Source organism: Podarcis pityusensis (genome assembly GCF_964106645.2).
Source record: "Podarcis pityusensis genome assembly, chromosome: 12".
NCBI lineage: Eukaryota > Metazoa > Chordata > Lepidosauria > Squamata > Lacertidae > Podarcis > Podarcis pityusensis.
This window is the reverse complement of record NC_138037.1, coordinates 17769215-17790521: the sequence shown is the minus strand read 5'-3', so window position 1 is coordinate 17790521 and position 21307 is coordinate 17769215. Positions and strand designations below refer to the sequence as shown.

At 42.6% G+C, this 21307-nt stretch overlaps 1 protein-coding gene across 7 annotated transcripts in view; it reads right to left on the bottom strand.

The window, feature by feature from the left end:
• Positions 1 to 21307, bottom strand: part of CUL2 (cullin 2) — a 51393-nt gene that overhangs the window by 9254 nt on the left and 20832 nt on the right. For 5 of the 7 annotated variants that reach the window (XM_080974069.1, XM_080974068.1, XM_080974067.1 and 2 more), the window contains 10 exons: positions 18480 to 18576; positions 18266 to 18376; positions 16738 to 16915; positions 11689 to 11813; positions 10794 to 10901; positions 8600 to 8659; positions 7530 to 7658; positions 7338 to 7424; positions 6257 to 6409; positions 5018 to 5095 (listed from right to left, as the gene is read on the bottom strand). In XM_080974069.1, coding sequence (XP_080830195.1) covers positions 5018 to 5095; positions 6257 to 6409; positions 7338 to 7424; positions 7530 to 7658; positions 8600 to 8659; positions 10794 to 10901; positions 11689 to 11813; positions 16738 to 16915; positions 18266 to 18376; positions 18480 to 18576 — 1126 coding nt within the window. The remainder of the gene's footprint in view (positions 1 to 5017; positions 5096 to 6256; positions 6410 to 7337; positions 7425 to 7529; positions 7659 to 8599; positions 8660 to 10793; positions 10902 to 11688; positions 11814 to 16737; positions 16916 to 18265; positions 18377 to 18479; positions 18577 to 21307) is intronic. The other 2 variants (XM_080974070.1, XM_080974072.1) reach the window with 1 other exon arrangement.

The window sequence follows — 21307 nt, the reverse complement described above, 5'->3', positions numbered from 1 at the left end:
TAAAACTGATAGCTACGGTGGAGATTGCTAATACAACATCAAAAAACCCCGGTCTAATTTAATTCACAAGCCTCAGGGGTTAGAATTTATTGGGGCCATCTCCCACTGACACAAGGAGGTTCATAAAAAGAAAAAGCACAGGAGAATTTCCATTTCAGAGCCTCCCCTTTTCCTTTGAAGCCTGTCTGAAACCAGCTCAGAAAAAAGGCAAACTCTATCTAAATTCTAAGTACATTAGTTAATTTTGTCTGATCAAATAAATTAGAAAGCGGGATTTAGAAAGCAAATCACTGATTAAAATGACAATTTAAATAGCACAGGGTTAAGCCCTTATTAAGGCTGTTGCTAACATTTCAATTCTGCAAATCTGCAAGAAAGGTTGATGTCAACTAAGAATTTGTGCATCAGTCCCGTCATTACCATTCACTATGTAGCAGCATCTGCCCCAAGGGATGTACACAAAAAAGTAAGAAGTATCCCTTTGTAGTCATGCTGGACAGTCCACTGGTATCAAGCTGTTCCTACTAACCATAGCATTTTAATGTGGTGCATTTCATACCAGTTTGTAGTACTAAAATTTCCTACTAACGTCCTTTGCCCATCTGTAAGGACACACAACATATTTCTGCTTCTCAGGATTGGGTCGATATCTGGTTTTTGACAACATGATATATCAGCAGCTAAATACCGCAATATGCTGATTTATCAGGATGTCTGAAATGTATCTCGGCTGCCTCCCCACTTTACCAATAATTACAATAAAAACAGCAGCGCACCAGCTCTCTCATTATAAGCCGCCAGTTTCCAAAAACCAGTTGGAATAAGAAAGTCTTAACTCTGATGCCCAGTTAACTGCATATGAAACTTAGTAAGAATGTACCACTCGACAAGTTACTGTAGTTATATGTTGTTCTCGTATTTACATGAAAACCAATAACAATTATTTGGATTAAAAAAAAAAAAGTCTTAAACTGCTGGCAGGAGGACTACAAGGAGGGAGCCTGTCTAGCTTCTCTAAAAGGTAAAGGGACCCCTTTTAGGTCCAGTCGTGACCGACTCTGGGGCTGCGGCGCTCATCTCGCTTTATTTGCCGAGGGAGCCGGCGTACAGCTTCTGGGTCATGTGGCCAGCATGACTAAGCCGCTTCTAGCGAACCAGAGCAGCGCACGGAAACGCCGTTTACCTTCCTGCCGGAGCGGTACCTATTTATCTACTTGCACTTTGACATGCTTTTGAACTGCTAGGTTGGCAGGAGCAGGGACCGAGCAACAGGAGCTCACCCCGTGGCAGGGATTCGAACCGCCGACCTTCTGATTGGCAAGCCCTAGGTTCTGTGGTTTAACCCACAGTGCCACCCGCATCCCTCTAGCTTCTCTAGGGAGTTGCAAAATCTGGGAGCAGTCACTGAGAAGTCCCTCTCCCGCATCCCTACCAAGCGTGCCGGGTGGAAGGTTAGAAAGGAATGGCAGCAAAAATCCAACAATACTGTGATAGTATCTGTTGTCTTTTTATTTCAACTTTTTAGGGCAGAAGAGGGAGTAGAAGGGGAGACCAAATAGCCCCAACGTATTAGGAGGCAGGAATCCAGTGCAAATGGAGGATGAAAAGAGTGGAACATTATTAGTTATGCTGCCTGCAGAAGAAGCTGCCAAAATGTGAATTTTACATGGTCAGATTACACAGTTGGCTCTGATGAAAGGTGGTTGGTTGTTGAGGCTGTCTCAAGCACTGGGTATTAGTTACAAACTGTCCTTACCTGAAAGAAGCCCTCCCTTTATGAACAAACCAGGGACCTGAGTTAGGATTGACCAGCTTCTCTGTACCCAAAAGAATTATCTCCCACCCACTATCATAACCTTGCCACTTTAATTTCTACACTTCTTGGAACTTGTGAGAAGATGCACAAACTGCAGCAGTGGCAGTTCTCGGTTTCCAACCCAAAACCAAACAACGACTGATACCACATGAAGGATGGAAGGAACAAGCCTACAAAACCAACTGTTAGGAATGGGAAAAGTTTAGAAACTTTTACAATGCCTTTTAGGTTTGCTATCATAGGACAGCTATGTTTCTCACCTGGTCTCCTAATATATACGCAGTCTGCCAATCCTCACACTGGTAAAAGTGAGGTTGCTATTTAGAGTGTTCTTGGTAACCAGGCCCCCAGCCTATAAAGGCAGAGAGTACCTCATACTCTCCGAGGAGATTCTTCCAAAACTCTAAAGCATCCATATTTATATATATATATATATATATATACACACACACACACACACACCCCGCCCATCTGGCTGGGTTTTCCCAGCTACTCTGGGCGGCTCCCAACATAATATTAATAATGATAATAATAAAGCGATAAAACATCAAACATTAAAAACTTCCCTAAACAGTTAACAGCCTAGCAGCAAACAGGAGCTTTAAAGACTCCATGGGAAAAATCACCTCATGGGCAAAGAGCAGATACTTCCCATTCTTCCACTATGTCTAACCCACCAATCCTGATAGTGCTAGGGAGAAAAAAGCAGTTTTTTAAAAAAGAAAATGATGGTGGAAGAGGAAAGCTAAACTGTTTCTGACTTCTTAGGGAACGAGAAAAGGTTCCCTAGCAGATGGGTGTCAAATTCATTTTATCTGACAAGTTCTGTGTACGTGCCACAACGGAAGTAACTTCCAGTCTGAAGGCTGACTACTCCTTTCCCCAGAGATCTGAAAAGATATTCAGCAGCCATCCAAGATCTGCAAACAACACAGAACTGGTCGGATTCTTTTCATTTAACTAGTCACTTGGAAACAGAGTGGCCTCTTCCTTTGGTGCCACCAAGTTGCATCAAGAGGTTAGGGCCGAGCTGATGGCTGTCTAAGTGGAGGAAAATAAAAAGGGGTCTTTAAGAGAGCTTGGTATTTTCTTTATGTCAACTGGAGTACATCAGGTTGCAAGTACAAGGCTGTTTTAAAAGGAAAAGCCATCTTTCCCCCCAAACTGCCACAAAAGCAACAAGAAATCAGGAACTATGTTCAAGAATGAATTCTCTGGCTATAAAATGCACAATGCAGACAGAAAGATGTGTCTCATGGTTTCTAATAATGGGAATATGACCCAATCTATGTTAATCAAAGTTGCCAGAAAGAAAGAAAAAACAAACCCTGACACTAAACATGGCATATGAACTCTTAAGACAATTGTGCTAACGATGAAGTAGATGCAAAAGATCTTCCCATAATGAAGTGATGGAAATTGGAGCACTCTTAGAAATAATATATTCCAATCAAATATCATACGTAATTTGGATCGTGTTTTAGGAGGTAAAGTCTATCACATGAAGAAACTATTTTCACTGGAGGAACAATATTTTGCTTTTTCTTAAAACCCAGAAGGAACAGAGAGTTTCTGAATTATAAAATAAAATGTCAGTAGCAATTAGTGTTTTCAAAACTGTTAGGAGCAAACTATGAGCCAGTGGCTTGAATTCAGTTTCTTTCTGTGTGTGTGTGTGTGTGTGTGTGTGTGTGTGTGTGTACGCAAGTATGAGAGAAAATATATTTCAGTAGAATCAGCAAGAGTTTTATGACACAACTAATCTTTTCCTAAGCACCCAACTTATAACCTATAGAAAGAACAGGTGGTTTTTCAAATTATACAGAAGAACATCAAAAACCGTGCTTGCCAGGGAACACAGGATTTATGCTAGCTGTACACATGAAAAAAAAAACCTGAATCAAACTACTTGGAAACTGAACATTTTATCCAGACATCTTACTGATATTCCCACATACAAAAAACCTTGTTTATTAGAAAAGTCAACAATACTGAAATTTCAGTCACCTTCAAGTTGTGATATACCAGGGTGTTAAAAGTTTCTAATGGTTGCCAGAAGCTTAAAGCTGAGTATTTGCTGCTAAATTTGGGATGTTTCTCACGATTAGCTCCAAAAATATATTAAGCAGCAGTTTGTCCAAGATGAAAGTGGGCAGAGGCAGTGAAAAAGTGTCCAGAGCATTCAGTGCTCAGCAAGGGAGTATGGAATGCCAAAAAGTAAAAGCAGCAGAGGGGAGCAATGAACTTATGAACACACAGGTTTGTCTCAATGCACCAATACTACAACCATGAGAATGGGGTCAAGTTAATCAATAGCATAAACTTGTTGTAAATCATAACACATAGGAAAATATGCAGCGAGCAACATATACTGGAAGGATACTGATGCACCCCCTTGTTGGAGACAGTATACAGTATTCCAAACACTTTGTATGTTTTTATGCTTGCAGGTTACATTGTAACTTAGAGAGAAGTACAATTAAACTTCAAATCTGAATGAGTCAAAATGGGAATTTTAAATATATGTTTACTGGCAATTTGGAAGTGCTAGACATCAACCCTTTTCTCTGTCACAGGAGGATTCTCATAATATTAAAGGATAGGAGATTTGTGCTGTCCTGTTAGCAGAATATAAGTTATCATACCTCACGTTCCTTACAGAACTATGAAAGCACTTTGTGACAGCATCCAAACTGAACAAGCATTTAGGTTACAGTGGAACCGTCCTCCTTGCGAATGCTGCAGGTTGCAAGTTCCGCTAACCTGGAAGTAGATGCCCCTTGTTGCAAACTTTGCCCCGGGATGTGAGTGGAAGTCGCGCCCTGGCAGCACAGCAGGAGCGGGAGGTACCATTAGCGAAAACATGCCTCATGTTACAAGCAGTTTCGGGTTACAAACGGACCTCCGGAACGGATTGTTTGTAACCGAGGTACCACTGTATTTATATGGATTGTGAATTATTTCTACACTAACACTGATCAGTTAAAGGCGGCTTTTCTTCTACAAGCTGGTGCCCTCCACATATGTTTGAACTATAGCTCCCATCATCATTGACCAATGGCCATGCTGGCTACGGTTGATAGGAGTTGGTGTCCAACAACATCTGGAAGGCATAGGTCAGGGAGGGCTGGTTGAAGAATTTCAATTCTCAACGTAAGACTGTTAGTTATTAAATCTGCAAGAAATCTCCTACTAACCTACCATCTGTACACTTTTTTCCAGTTCCTGAGGAATTGCAAATGTAGATGAAGGCGCCTGAGTCAAAGGCCACGCACCAGCCTGAAAAATAAACACATTAAATACATTGTGTTATACTAAAACTTTTCTAGAAAAGGCATATAAACCAGCTGTCATTCTCTCTCTCATACGCCCACCCCCACCCCCACACGCCATGACAGCCAAGCTGAAACACAGCAACCTTCTTTGAAATTATGGGGTGCAAATGGAAACCCATGGAATACCATAAAAAAAGTTTCAGAACACAAAACAAAAGCTCCCCACATAGGAAGACTTGGCTCCAAAGCAGAGAAAGCCAGGACTCTCCCATCTGTCAAAGCCAGCTGATAAGGGTTTCAGTCTTGATTGCTACAGGCTGAAAACTATGGCTGCTTTCCCTACTAGCAACCAAGGAAGGAAGGCTGGGTTGACTAGAGATTGACTGTTCGGGCACATACTGTTTATCCTCCCATACTGCATCCATCCAAGCTATACCTGGTTGTGATCACTCTGCTTTTCTGCTCTTGCCACCTTGTCCCCGGAGTTGAGTGAAATGCTTCGAGCCTTGGTTTAAAGCAGGCCTGCTAACATGGGTCCCAATTTGGCCTGCAAGGACGTTCCCCACAAACCACACCCATCTACCCCATATCTGAATTTCTGGACACAATTATACAGGGACACCTGGGAGTTTTGAACACACTCCCAGTTGCTCCTTCATAAGTGGTGCTCCCTATCACACATATAGCTTGGCCACACTAACTGTACTCAGACATTCAGAGTGAACACAAATGGGCTTAAAGTGGGGAGCGAGTGACTATGCACATGCAAACCCCAGTCCCAATGCACTGAATGTGGGAACGCCCTCCCAGCAGATGTCAAGGCAATAAGCAACTATTTTACTTTGAAAAGACATCTGAAGGCAGCCCTGTTTAGAGAAGTTTTTAATGTATAATGCTGTACTGTATTGTGTTTTTAATATTCGGTTGGCAGCCACCCAGAGTGGTTGGGGAAACCCAGTTAGATGGGCAGGGTATAAATAATAATAATTATTATTCTTATTTCTGAATTGGAACAGACATGCACAACAATATTAGCAGCAAGGCCTGCATGCTCACTCCCACCACCCATCTCCACTTTAAGGCCACATGTGTTCACCCTGAATGCATGAAGAAGGCTATTTGAAATGAAGCAACACACACACACACAAGCACACGCCTCAAATACCTGAAGAACATATATCTGAAAACTAATTCCCAAATCTACGACGGTGTCCTGATTTTTTATGAAGTTGTTGAATTTGTTGTTAAGATCTGCACTGACACTCATGTCTGTATACATTCGATGAAGCTTGCTAGTAAACTCATAACCACAGGCTTGCTGGAAAACAAAAAATGCACATACAAGATTTGTAGTTAAGGCACACATAGGCAGTCAGCAAGTGAGTAGCCAGCTTTTGTTTTAAAGAGCTACAGCATAAATACTGAACAGGCACACCATCTTTACTTTTGAGGACAAGCTGTAAAACCACTACAGCACTTGGGGTTGGAAGTGCGGTGACACTAGGGTTGAAACTGTATTTCTCTTTTAAAAGCTACCTGATAATAGCAGATATGCTCTCACCCTCGACTGTAATCCAGAAAACCACCTAAAAGGGCTTTAGGCATGAGGGCAAGGAGGTGCTCAACCTAAGTGGTGCCATGAGGCTCAACAAACAGAACCAACAGCCATATACACACTGATCGCAGCAGTGCCAGGACTAGTTTTGGCTGTTCCCAAGATACCAGCTGATGAGCTCTGCAGAACCAGACTGTGGTAGCAGACAAAATTAAGATGCATATTTCAGGCAGCAAAAGCTCCACAACGGGTGGGGAAGCTGTGACCACATGTTGTTGTACTACAACAACAACTCCCATCACCCATAGCCATTGGCCAGGCAGGCTGGGGTTGGCAGGAGTTGAGGCTCCAATAACATCTGGACATCTCAGCTGTACTGAGAATGGCAAGGAATGCAATTTGTCAGCTTGCAGCTTTTGGGCACCATCTGCTGGTTGGTTTTTAAAATGACAAGCATCGGCTAGCTAATTCTCAGATAAAAAGTACAGACTGGACAATCCCACCAGAAGCTTTTCGGGGGGTGGGGGTGGGTTTGCAATCGTATGATTTTATAAGCACAATTAAAAGCAGGTTCCTAAAATAAGCATGTTTAGGGACATTTCCTCAGAATCAGCTTAGTAGCAGCTTAAAAGTGTCAAGAACGGCTACTACTGTACTGTTGATTTTACTGTTCTAGTAAGCTGGAAATTACCTTCAATTTGTTAATCATAGCTTCTTCAGAGTCCATGGACATAGACAAACCATGTATAAGTCGTTTTGCCAACATTCTGGCATAGAACTGTATAGAAGAAGAGCAAGAGTTCAGATTTCTTTGCATTTCAAGACACTCTCCGAGAGAGGAAAAAACCAGAATATAAATAATTTTTTTAAAGCGATTACTTACTTTTTGGAAAACATCTTTGTCGTCAATGTATTTGAAAACAGTAATGAAGCTAGTAAGTTTGTCTTCTACTTCATTTTCTGTCATGCCTTTTGCGGATTTTTTTAGCAAGTTGTCACAATACTTGGCCAGCTCAAGTGTAAAGAAAGAAGAAAAGGACATTCGTCAAGCTGAATAGTATTAAGGGGGGGACTAACAACGTAGTTAAGGCAGCATAGTTGTGTCTTCTTTTGCAAAAGGTACGTGCCACGGCGAGTACTTTTAAGAATGCACAGATCAAGTGTCCAAAGAGCTTCACACACACTTTCAGTTATTGTTAAAAACAGGCTTGTAAGTCAAGGATGGGCAACCTGCAGTCTTCTAGATGATACTGGTTTACCACCAGCCATGCTGTCTAGGGCTGATGGGAGCTGGCATCCTACAATATTTGGAGGGCACACAGGTGTCCCACCATACTTGTATGTTAAGAACAGGGGTCAGCAACCATTTTTTTTTTAAATGTTTATCTTTATTGTTTTAAAATAGATACATTTATGCCAGGAAAGCAAACCAACCAACCAACCAACCAACCAACAAACATACATGCAATCAAATAAACAAACAAACTATAAATCGACAAACAGACATAGTTATGTTCGTAAGATCATGGAAAGAAAGCATTTTGCATTCTCTAAACCAGGGGTCAGCAAACTTTTTCAGCTGTGGGCCCACTGTCCCTCAGACCATGTGGTGGGACGGGCTATATTTTTTTGGGGGAAATGAACGAATTCCTATGCCCCACAAATAACCCAGAGATGCATTTTAAATAAAAGGACATATTCTACTCATGTAAAAACACGCTGATTCCCAGACCGTCCGCGGGCCAGATTTAGAAGGCGATTGGGCCGCATCCGGCCCACGGGCCTTAGGTTGCCTACCCCTGGTTAAGACAAAGCAAGGACCATTTTGCCTCAACAGGGCATCTCAGTACTTAGATGCACTAGTCTGGAAAAGCCTTTGAAAAATCACAGGATGTTACCTTAATAAAGTTAATGCTTACATCTAAACACTTTAAACAAGTATCTGGTACTTACCAGCTCAGGAGCTTTGCAGATAGACTTTGGTTCCCTATAGTTCACTACGGATGTCAAGGCCTATTTCGGAACACAAGAAATGTATCAGCCCCACTCACATGGTCATACATAATATCAGAGCCATTCCAAGTGGGTCCCCAACAAATGTATATCATGCTTCTTCAACTAGATCCTGGCAAAATCAAGCTCTTCACAACTGTTTTTGATTACTAAACATTTATTGGGTGCTAGCAGTGTACTGTAAGGTACAAAAGTGTATATCAGGTATACACACAAAAACAACAAACACAAAAAAAACCCTGCTCTGGCCACTGGGTAAACCTAGTGTAAAACGTAAAGGTGAAAAGTCAAGCCCTTCCCACTAACTCAAGACTGAAACATTCAAGTAACTGCTTTTAAGAAAGTCTCAGGACAATATTGGGGAATAGTATAGCTGCTAGATGCAAAGCATGCTGGGAGACATGAATATGGGTGTCTGTTATTAAGGACTGCATTCAATGTCTGCAAAGGATATGTGTTTTAGGAACGCCAAAAACTAGATTTCCAAGATTTTAGAAATTGTGGGTTATATTCAGTGCTAGACAGGTTCAGAAGAGACCCAATGAAGTAAATGAAACTAAGCCATGCCCATTAACTTCAACAGGTCTACTCCAAGTAGGACTAGTACTGGATACAAACCTAATACAAGTAGGTTAGAAAGGAGTTAGTCTCCTTCCAACGTGCAATGAACTTACAGGTATTTTGTGATAATAAGCAGGATTTTTAAAAATGCAATACCATTGTATGATAATTACCGTATTGTTTGCTCTATAGGGTGCACCAGCCCATAGGGCACACCTAGTTGTTTTTTTGGGGGGGGGAATAAAGAAAAAAATTTATTTCCCCCCCCCCCCCCAGGCGCGGGGCTGGGACGGGGGAAGCCCGAGCTTCCCCCAACCCCAGCCCCCAGAACAGGCTGCTATCCGCAAGCCTTCGGAGCCCGGCGGGAACTCCCCCGCGCTCAGAAGCCTTGCGGATAGTTGCCCGAAGCCCGGAGAGCCCAGCTCTGCGCTCTCTGGGCTTCAGGATGCAGGCTGCTATCCGCAAGCCTTGGGAGCGCAGCGGGAGTTCCCGCCGGGCTCCCAAGGCTTGCGGATATCTGCCCGAAGCCCAGGGTGTGCTGCCAAGCGCTCCCCGGTCTTCGGGAAGCAGGCTGCTATCCGCAAGCCTAGGGAGCCCAGCAGGAACTCCCGCCGCGCTCCAAAGGCTTGCGGATAGCTTCCTGAAGCCTGGAGAGCGAGAGGGGTCGGTGCACACCGACCCCTCTCGCTCTCCAGGCTTCAGCGAAAGCCTGCATTCGCTCCATAGGACGCACACACATTTCCCCTTCATTTTTGGAGGGGAAAAAGTGCATCCTATAGAGCGAAAAATACGGTAAGTGTACCTGCAAGCGAGGAATGCAAGTATTTAAAACACTGTATTACCAAAAGGAGTATACTTCTCATAACTGAATGATTAAAAAATCCACAATGGTACTGTGTAGGCCATTAACCTATGCCTCCAATTCCAAATTTGTGCGCATTTTCCATAACTGCTCATTTATTGGGATAGAAACCTATGGACAGACCACTGTAGATGACTACGAAAAGCCAATGAGCATGTGTAATTCAGGACCATGGATTATGCTTGTGAGTTTCCCAGTAAACACAATCCACGAATGGTTTGTTGACATTAGATCCTGAAGCACATGTGAATGGTTCTCTCTTTTATCCATCTAACACAGTGTGGAAGATTAGTTTAGCACAGGTGTGGGAAACCTATGGCCCTCCTGATCTTACTGAACTACAACTGCCATCAGCCTTAATAATGGTCAGTGGGCAGAGGTGATGGGACTTGTAGTCCAACAACATCTGGAGGACCAAAGGTTTCCACTATCTGGTTTTATACAATGACATCCATGTACCAAAGACTTATATGTTTAAGGAAACCTGTGCTTATTTATTTGATTTTGCTTCCAAATTGACTTGAAAACATTAGATAGCCATCCTGTTCCAATTACTTTATGTCAGGTGAAATCATTTATACCAATTTATGATGCATCAAGTCATATTCACAACTGACATTCAATTTCACTATTCAATGCAACAGGTAGGATTCCTCATAAATTATGTTCCTTACAATTATTTGATAGACGAAGCCTTTTCACTAGGCTTACCTTGTCAAGGGCACTCATAAATCGCTGGTCACCGTTCAAAACGCTGCTGATGAGCTGAACAAATTTACTGTGTACTTCCAACACTGACTCCACAAACTGAGTGGGCATCTGAGGATAGAATCACAGGTATGTATTTTTTTCCAAATGCAACAGAGTAATATTACAAACAGGCACTTTGCTTGGCCAAAAGGTGTTGGGAATTATGCCAGAGAGAAAATGTGAAGTGCAGCACAGGCCCTATAATGTCTACTCAGAAGTAAGTCCTACTGGATTTGATGTGGCTTATTCCCAGGTACTAGGGTGTGAAAATGTAACAGAATAATACAACCTCCAGGGAATATTTGCTGTGCTCAATTTACACAACTGTGCATCACAGAATTCACGTTGCATTAGTTTATGCTAGCAATAAGTACAGTTACATGTCTCATATAGAAATGTAGTGATTGCACCTCTCTTATTGAAAGATTGGCAGCAAACTGCAGCTATAAATGCATTTACTTTAAGCTAGTTCCATTCTATTGGTTCCCTGGGTGCATGAATACTAAAGGACACATGAGCATATTAACAAATGTCAGATTTCACACTGTGTTAGAAAGAGTAGTGAGGAGCACTACTACCATGTAATCATTTTTGGCAGGGTCAGAAACACAGTAGACTTTCTTACACTGATGACATGTTCAGTAATAAAGGAATGCCATGGCTATAATAATAGTTTCTATCCCACTGTATGCTAAACCACTAGCTCTTGTGAAAAAACAAAAATGGCAGCAAAGAAAGCACACAGATTTAGTATAGACTAAATGGCGACAACCTTATAGAAGCACCCCCCCAACATCATCTTTATGCTTAGATTGATCAGAAATTCCACGCTATTCCCATTGAAGACAAAACTTACGTTTTCCTGAGAGAGATTGCTGGTTGCTCTAAGGCCCTCATCATGGATATGATTTTGTAGTTCCTGAATCATATGAGGTAATCCACTTGGCACAGCATGAAGCAACGTGTACATATTTGCCATGTCTGCAAAAAAGGAAGGTCCAGGTTTTCAGATGTACTAAAAAAAATAAATCACTATAACAACATCAATGTTTAAACAGCATAATGATACTAAAAAATGAAGGCACCACATACATGCAAATTTGGCAAAACTGCAACAGGGAAAGGAGAGGCTGTGGTCAAGACTATGCTGTAATTCAGGGGTGTCCAATGGGTCGATCGTGATCGACCGATCGATTATGGGACATCCATGGTCGATCCCGTTATCCTGATTGATTTCCCCCTCCCCCCCAAAAAAAACTCAACTTTGGTCAAATCACTGCCAGCTTTTTTTATACTGGGAGTAGATTGCAGTCTCTTGGGAGGTGGAGATGCCTGCTTAATTAATATGAAAATTAACTGAAATTAAAGCAGAAAGGCTCTCAGAGCAGTTTACAAAAATTAGGAAACCCCCCCTCCCAATTCTCATTACTTTACATATCCTAGACCACCACCACCTGAGCAAGCACTGGTTAAGCTATCGTAAGTCACTCAAAACAGCACCAGTGAAGAACCTGTGGTCCTCCGGACATCGTTGGACTCCAACTCCCATCAGGCCCAGCCTGCATGGCCAATGCTCAGGGATGATGGAATTGTAGTCTATCAACATCAAGAGAGTCACAGCCTCACCACCTTTGCTTCCCAACATGGGCAATAACAGCACAACATTCTTCTAGCTTCAAGGTGTATTTCTAAACCTTTGATGTATTCAGAAATTGTATTCTGTATGGATGTTATGTATCAGAAAGAGCACTTGCTTACAGAATTGCTTTAAAGTAATGTGTGAATATATTGTTACCAATGTTCCTGCTAGAAAATACTATGAAACTTTGTTACGATGTGTGAGACGATGATATAGACAAAATGACAAAATTGCCCTGGAACAGATTGCTGAGCTGTGATACTGAATCATCAAGTATATGTGGATTCCTTCCAGTGCTACAGAAGACCTCAGTAGGTTACAACCCTGTGTTATTGAGATTACTTGCGACAAGGAAGCTTATTGTGAGGACACTATCCCTTTAAGTGGTTGTGCTTAAGCAAGTCAGGTGAGACTGGAAGGAGCCTCTGGATAGAATGATGCAGCAATAGAGAAGCTATGGCTTCCTTTAACAGAGACTCCTCATTTTGCAAGTTAATAAAGTTTATATTATGTTTATGGACATCCTGGATTCTGAAAGTTATTAATCAAAGAACAACACATGGCACCAGAAGTGGTTGGGCGCAGGCCGGACTGACTGCACAGAGTAACAAAGAAGGTGGAAAAGATACAAAAGACCAGGGAGGGAGGGAGATTTTTTTAAATAAGAAAAAAAGATGGAGCATCTAGTAACTCCAGAACCTCTTGCTTGCTCCAGGAATGCAGCAGAGTGCTGGAAAAGATTCAGGCAAGATTTTGACCTCTTTATGAAAGCAAGTGGAGCTACAGAGAAAGATAGAGAGCAGAAGGCAGCTAGTTTTCTAAATATTGATAGGTGAGAGGCGTTAGCTTTATTCACTCAATTTGCAACTGAGTGAAGAACTAACTAATTATGAGACCACGTTGCAGACAAATGAAAACTTCGAGAGATAACAGTTTCATAAAGGTAAAGGTAAAGGGACCCCTGACCATTAGGTCCAGTCGTGACCGACTCTGGGGTTGCGGCGCTCATCTCGCTTTATTGGCCGAGGGAGCCGGCGTACAGCTTCCGGGTCATGTGGCCAGCATGACTAAGCCGCTTCTGGAGAACCAGAGCAGGGCACGGAAACACCGTTTACCTTCCCGCCGGAGCGGTACCTATTTATCTACTTGCACTTTGAGGTGCTTTCGAACTGCTAGGTTGGCAGGAGCAGGGACTGCGCAACGGGAGCTCAACCCATCGCGGGGATTCGAACCGCCAACCTTCTGATCAGCAAGCCCTAGGCTCTGTGGTTTAAGCCGCAGCGCCACCTACGTCTCTACCAGTTTCATAGGAGAGTACAAAAGGCTGGGGAAACATTTGAATCCTTTATTGCACATCTTAGACTGTAAAGCAAGACATGTAATTCTGTAGGGGTATATGGGGTGTTGGGAGAGTACGTCTGCTGGGAGACCCGTCGTGCTGTTTCTGGGGTAGTTTGTCCACCTTTGGTCCCCACCCTGGACTCAGCTCTTACCTGTGGTTCCCAAAACTGTTGGCATGCAACTGTATCCACACCCCAGGAATGGCTACGGCTGGCCAGCTAAACTAAGTAAGGGTAGCCAATGGGTCTTAAACCCTTGGTAAATTAGGGACTTGTCCAGTCAATCTGCCACACAGAATAGACAAGACCAATAGCGGGTCCAAAGGTAAAGAATGTGGTTTCTGCAAGTGCTGTAGAGGGAAGTGAGGGACAGATGGGGCTCATCAACCTGGAAAGGTAGCCCATCTAGGAGAAAGAAAACTCTAATCTTAAACCTTGGCTGCCTTGTGGCTATACTCAATCATGAGAAAGGCTTTGGGAGTAAATCCTGAGAAATAATCCGCATCCCACTGCCTTGTGGGACATCATCAGGAGAGGAAAAGGCCAAGGAGTGAACCCAACACAAACCCAGAGTGCAGTCCCTAAGGTGGTTGGATGGCGCCTCTTTCTGGCAATTCCTGCATAACTGAGTGTTCACACTGTAGGAGCAGACATAGACCCAGCCAATGTCCTGCATTTGGAAAGACCTGTAACTTTTGCAAAGAACAAATTCACTTTGCAAAGGTTTGAAGGCAAGCACAGACTGGGCTCAGATCGAAACAAAGAGGATTACAGCACCAGCACAGGAGAAAACTTTTATTTGGGAAGTCTTCCAGAGGCATCAGGATTCAGTTACTGGACTGGACTCTGAATACAAATGGGACTTTTGTTACTTACAAATTGGATACTGGAGCTCAAGTAAATGTATCTGTATCTGAGGCTGCTGTGAAAGACTTGGGAGAGAAAGCCAAGCCATACAGCATGCAAACAGCTCCAACTTAAAACTTAAAAGTGGAAAGCTTATTTGAACTAGGGGAATTTGGAAAACTGATGTTCAAGTAAGCAACAAAATGGTAAAGTTATCATCTGTAGTTGTTGTTGCTGGAAATGGGATACCTATATTGGGACTGAAAAACATGTCAGATTCTAGATTTTATTAAGAAGTTGTACAGTGCAGAATGACAGGGTCACATGAACACTGAAGATCATGTGTCTTTATTGGCACTGGTAAGCTCTCAGCAGATTATAAAAGAAACTGTTTGAACCCTATTTTCAAGTTATACATGCATCCAGGAATGTCCGGCTGGCTCTTAGAGATAAAAGAGGAACTAGATAGACTGATTAAACTTGACATTATAGAGGAAGTTGAAGAACCCAAAGAATGGGTTCACTCTCTAGTCATAGTTACGAAAAAAGATGGATCCCTACGGCTGTGTCTGGATCCTAAAGAACTGAACAAATAAGTTGAGAGAACATTTTCCAATTCCTACTAGAGAGGAAGTCTTTGGTTAAATGGCAAGTGCAACATTTATTTCATATTTGAATGAATCTTCTGGATTCGGGAAGGTGCCCCTAGAACAAAATAGTAAATGACTGTATGTTTTCAATACTCCTTTTTGTAGGCATTGCTTTACTAGATTGCCTTTTGGAATTTGTTCCACCTCTGAACTCTTTCATAGAAAGATACAACAAATCTTTGAAGGGCCTGAAGGTACTAAAGTTTATATCAATGCTGTTCTGATATGGAGGAGAACATTAGATGAACATAACCAGAGACTACAGAAGGCTCTGGAAAGAGCTTGTAAAGCTGGCTTGAAATAGACAAAAATGAAGATTTAGAGTTAAGGAAATAACCCACCTAGGAGAAAAGTAACACTGATCCCAAAAGAATCCAAGCAATCACTAACATGCTACCACCAGCAGCTAAAGAGGACTAGCAAAAATTTATGGGCATAGCAAACTTCAAAATAATTTCATATTTTAATATATGAACAACCAATATTGGCAGAAGCAGACCACAAGAAATTGGTAGAGCTGCAAAATGGAGTTTAGCAGATACATCTTCCAGGTTAGACAGACTGTTTTCTGAATTACAATCAGATGATTTGCAACCGGAATATAGCTCTGGTAAATGCTTAGTAACTGAAGACACTTTGCCCAGAGCTTATAATGGGACTAAGACTGAGGCAAATTCAGATTCTGGAGTAGTACAAGAAATTCTGGTCTCTAACCAGATGTGGTCCATAATTGCAAGGGCCACAAGCTCAGGATATTATTTTGAAACAAATAATACAAGTAATCAATTCCAATGGATGTGGAAAACACAAAACAGTCCTGAGAACTATTTTGCAGGGGACTTGTATGTGCTGGATGGAGTTTTGTTCAAAGGCACCATACTGGTGGTTCCTAGATCTAAAGGAAGAGATGCTGCAATGGGTGCATGAAGGACCTATAGGCATGGACAAATGAAGGTTTGCTCCCCACACAGGTGTTGATTGAGCAGCACTGAGGAGATGCTTCCTGCACAACACCACCAAAGCCCTTGGACGAAGTGTTGGTCCATAGTTTTCCCTTCTCTCAGAAGTGGGAAACATTGATAGCATTGCAGCCTTCTTTCTCAGGTTTCCCTTAGTGGCAATGGGTGCTTGGAAGCCCCGCAAGATATTCTGGTGCGCAGGAAAACCTTTTTGTTAATCATGTCACATCATAATGACAGCACGTGATAAGCATGTAGGTAGGCTGCCCACTTGTCAATTCTGACCCATGAGGCTGATCCTGACAAGGATCTACTCTGTGGAGCCAAAAGGGTTCCCCCCGATCAAGACACTCGAGAGTGTCCCTTCCTGGATCACTATGCTTATTTATACTAGAAAACAACATAGGTGACTATAAATTCAATTAAAAATATTAAAAAGGTATATTATATTTTGAATTCAAACTTAATCACCCTGTATGTCTTTACCGTTTCTCTTCTCTTGTCGGATAATGTTATGGCATTCTGCGTGAAGGAACTGTAAGTGATCTGCTACCATTCGCTGTTGGCATTCATTAATTACTTTGCCATAGGAACTGGGGTGTAGATATTTTCGACACCTCATTTCTTCATCTTTTAATCTACATAAAACCTAAAAGAATTTTTTGAGATGGGAGAACAAAACGAAGCACTGCATGGTTAATTAGGGGCAGAACAAACATTCAAGTTTAAAGTAACAGAAACAAATTATGATCAAGGGAACTACCGTATTTTTCGCTCTATAACACGCACCCGACCATAACACGCACATAGTTTTTAGAGGAGGAAAATCCGTAGGCATGCCACCCGTAGGCATTTCCTCCATAACACGCACAGACATTTCCCCTTACTTTCTAGGAGGAACAAAGTGAGTGTTATGGTGCAAAAAATACGGTATTTAGGCAGAATGGATGCCCCAATACACTGCAAACTCCTGTCACAATTGCTCATATTCTTGAAACAGAAAGAACAGTGAACCTTATCCTGACTCTTTAGGATGCTAATCAAATTTATTGCAATCTTCTTAAGTTCTCTCAACTATCATCAGCTATGCATGATTGTCCATATGGATAGCATGAGATCTCTGAATGGAAATAGGCCTTCTGAATATCTCTCTTATAAATCAGCATTAGAAGTCAGCTGCATTTGAAGAATGGAACCTACTTAGAAAAATAAAAAAGCAATCAGTTGCTAGATATCTCCATTGCAAATGGATATCCTCTTCACCCTACCAAAAAACTTTTAGCACTCAGATCAACTTTAGAAGCCCTATTTTGGGTTTCTCCACTGCCTGGTGGCAGGTGGCTGGATATGAGGAGCATGTTAAGTGCCTTAATCAATCGGGCCAAGGTCCACAACTCCAGAACCCAAGGGTAGCACTCCACCTTGCTAGGGGGCAAGAAAGCTGAGCCTCATCCCTGAAAATGGTCAAGTTCCACTGCCGCACAGGTTGCTCACCCACATTTCTCATATGCCATGGAAGCTGACAATCCAGGAGTCAAATGATCCCCAAATGATAAAGTTTACAGAATGCAAAGTGCTTTCTTCCATGATCCTATGAACATAACTTGCGGAGTATGCTAGCCCCTCCCACTTGCCTTAATTTTGGTTGTTTTGCTGCCTTTTAATGGTGGCAACCTCTACCCTGGCTTATATTTTTCCTTTTCCTGGCAGTGCCAGTATATACAAGGGGGACCCACCTCCTCCCTGCCTGCCTTTTTCAAGGAAGGGAGATGGTACAAAGCCTCCCACAGGTGAGAAAGAGGCAAAAGCGTTGGCAGTGAACGATGGTCACTGGCATGCGTTGCAGAACCCCTAAAGTGCAGGGCCCAGGGCAGTCGCCCCATACTCCCCGAGATGGCCCTGCCTATGATGTACAGAAACTAATGAGCTGGTGTATATTTTCTCTTGAGGAACACTGAATAATTGGCATCTATGCTGCACATAAATATGAGTGCCTTACCTTTTCCATATACTGTGAGCAGTTTGACTCTTGCATTAAATTTGAAGCTTCTTGTTTATAATACTCCCCTGTTTCATTCAGAAAAGGACACTCAAAAATTTCCTGATAAAACTAAAATGAGAGAGGGTGATCAAGTACAAATAAGGCAAGGGACGGAACAATTGCCACAATAAGCCAAGACAATGAAAGAAAAAAGAAAGAAAGGATCTTTTACCTTCAGAGGGAATTTCTTCTTATACTGTTCAACATGAACAAAGGAGTTAATAACCCCATGGATTACTTTTTGATTTGGATCTTCTCCACAGCGATCACTGAAAGGTGGAAAAAAGAAGCTCTCATAATGCATGCAATTTTACACATGGTCCAGACTTCAAAACCAGAAAGACAAATAGGCCTGGCTGTTGGTAGCCTTTTCAAGGACCAAGCAGTCTGCTGTCTGCGCTGTTCAATTCACAAACCCTTTGGGGAGTGCATACATAATGCAGGGGTAGCCAGTGTGGGGCTCTGCACATGTTATGGGGCTACAACCTCAAAGCTCCCTGGCTGGGGCCGATGGGAGTGGCTGGACTGCAGCATCTGGAGGGAACCGCATTGACTACACTTCATTAGTGGAAAAAGCGAAATGCAAACTGACACCTATTTCAAAGTGCAGGCTTGTACTCTCCCAGTCCTCAGGCAAAGTCTTTGGATCTCATTCCCCATTCCCACCCCTTCTGAAGCACTAAGACCTCTCAACGCAAAACAGCCAAAACCAAAATACAGGTAATCTTTGTTAGTGCATCTACCTTAAAATTATTTAAAAACTGTATGCTTGTTTAATACCATCAAAAAATATGTAATAATATCTTAAAATACTATTTCTGTAATACTACCCAAGCATATTTCATTTGAAATGGAACTTGGCACCTCATTTTAATTTTTAAAATTTATAAAGTGCTTCTCGATCACCTTTGGATTTCTTGGCCAGAGCTCAGGGAGGCAGAAGCTGGGCTATTTCTTACTGAGAACAGAAGGGAAGCCTCAATTTCTCCTTACTATCAATTATTCAAGCTTTCCAGAAAGCATGGCTTTCTTGCTAGCGGAAGCAGGCAGAGTCTTGCCTCACTTGCACACAAGATTTGGGTAAGGGGAGAAAAAAACATTAGGAGAAATGTTTCTTTTATTATCCAAACTACAATGCAACTGAGGCTTCTGAGAGTCCTTCTCGCCAGAGGGCAATGAGCATTCACACCTGATAAACAGGTGAGGGTGACCTGTAGCCTGGCTGGCTTGCTCACCTATGGTGGGTTGAACAAGCCACAGTCCACTTTTTCCTTTTAAAATGTTTTCAAGGTGAGGCAAAAGCATGAGAGAGAGAAGAGTGGAGGAGAGCAAGGTAGACCAAGAAAGAGGAGAAAGTTCAAGGTATACTGTACAATATTCCAACTACATCCCACATTGCAGGCTAAGGATAAGGAGTTCTGACACCATTATATGATGCAGGCAAAAGTGCACAACAGCAGGAAGAGAGTCAAGAGAAATGTGTTTTCATTCCACCACATATTAAGAACAGGAAAAGGGGGGAAGGATGGCTTCGATGTTTAATAGCTGACACCTTACACTGACCTTACATTCTTATTTATGCCAAGCAGATTAAAACTTGAAAGCAGTGTTGCCACCAAAACTGGTACCCTCGAGACTGAACAGAGCGAAAATAAACAGACAAAAAATTAACCTAATGGCTTGGAAGCAACAAGTAGCAGACCTTCAGTTTCCTCCCACCTTCCTTGAACAGGCAGCAAAAAAGCAGAAGGTGGGCTTCTAAAGGACAAAAATTAAACCCAAGCAAATGGCAAATCCAAAAGTGTCTTAAAATCTGAGAGGGACTTGCTTTAGGCTTCCCTATGGTAGTTTCAAAACAGAAAAAGAGCTTCATTCGAGGCAGGCAAATGTATAAACCATTTCAGCTACACTTTGACACAAGCTGTATTCTAACATGCTCATTATCATCATGCAACAGATAGCAGGGGTGCGGTAGCAAGATCTACGCCTTTCTGCACATCACGCTGCATGTCATTGCAACCCCTCCTGGAGCCCTCCAAGAATTCCTCACACAATTTAGAACCCTGCAAGGTGTCGTGCTAAATGGGACAACTCTTGCCAGCATGCCTCTTCCTCCCCGTCCAGGAGTGAACTTGAGGCCAACTGAATCATAACCTAAGAAGATAATCAGTTAGGTATAACTTTTGTTCTCCAGATTTGTTCCTTGGTCTTTCACTTATGCCTGTGCTAATCTTTCCCTGACTACAGTACACGCAAGCATGAGACTGTCACAGAAAGAGCCATAGAACAACTAAGCTTAACAAGAGGCAAATGGAATGCTTCCTCGTGACTGGTTGCCTCTTCTCTTGGTAAGATGCACTGATTTCAAGCCGCAAACCTGCATGACAATGTCTGGCTCACTGTCACAAGGAAATGTTAAGTTCCATAGAACACAATTCTAATTGGTGACTAAAGGTAAAGGTACCCCTGACCGTTAGGTCCAGGGGTTGCATGCTCATCTCGCTCTATAGGCCGAGGGAGCCGGCGTTTGTCCGCAGACATCTTCCGGGTCATGTGGCCAGCAAGACTAAGCTGCTTCTGGTGAAACCAGAGCAGAGTACGGAAACGCCGTTTACCTTCCCGCCGGAGTGGTACCTATTTATCTACTTGCACTTTGACTTGCTTTCAAACTGCTAGGTGGGCAGGAGCTGGGACCGAACAAGAGGAGTTCACCCAGTCGCGGGGATTCGAACCACCGACCTTCCGATCAGCAAGCTCTAGGCTCAGTGGTTTAGATCACAGCGCCACCTGCGTCCCAACTGGTGACTACCTAGGACCAAATTCCAGCACTGCAGGGGCTTGGATTAGATGACCCTTTGCGTCTGTCCCCACTCTAACATTTTATGAAATATAACCTATGTCACATGAAGCTCTGGCGCAAGGAATTGGCCCAGGATATCCAAGTCATTCCCACTCCCCTTTTCTTTTTGTGTCATGCCTCTTAGATTGTATTTCTGAGGA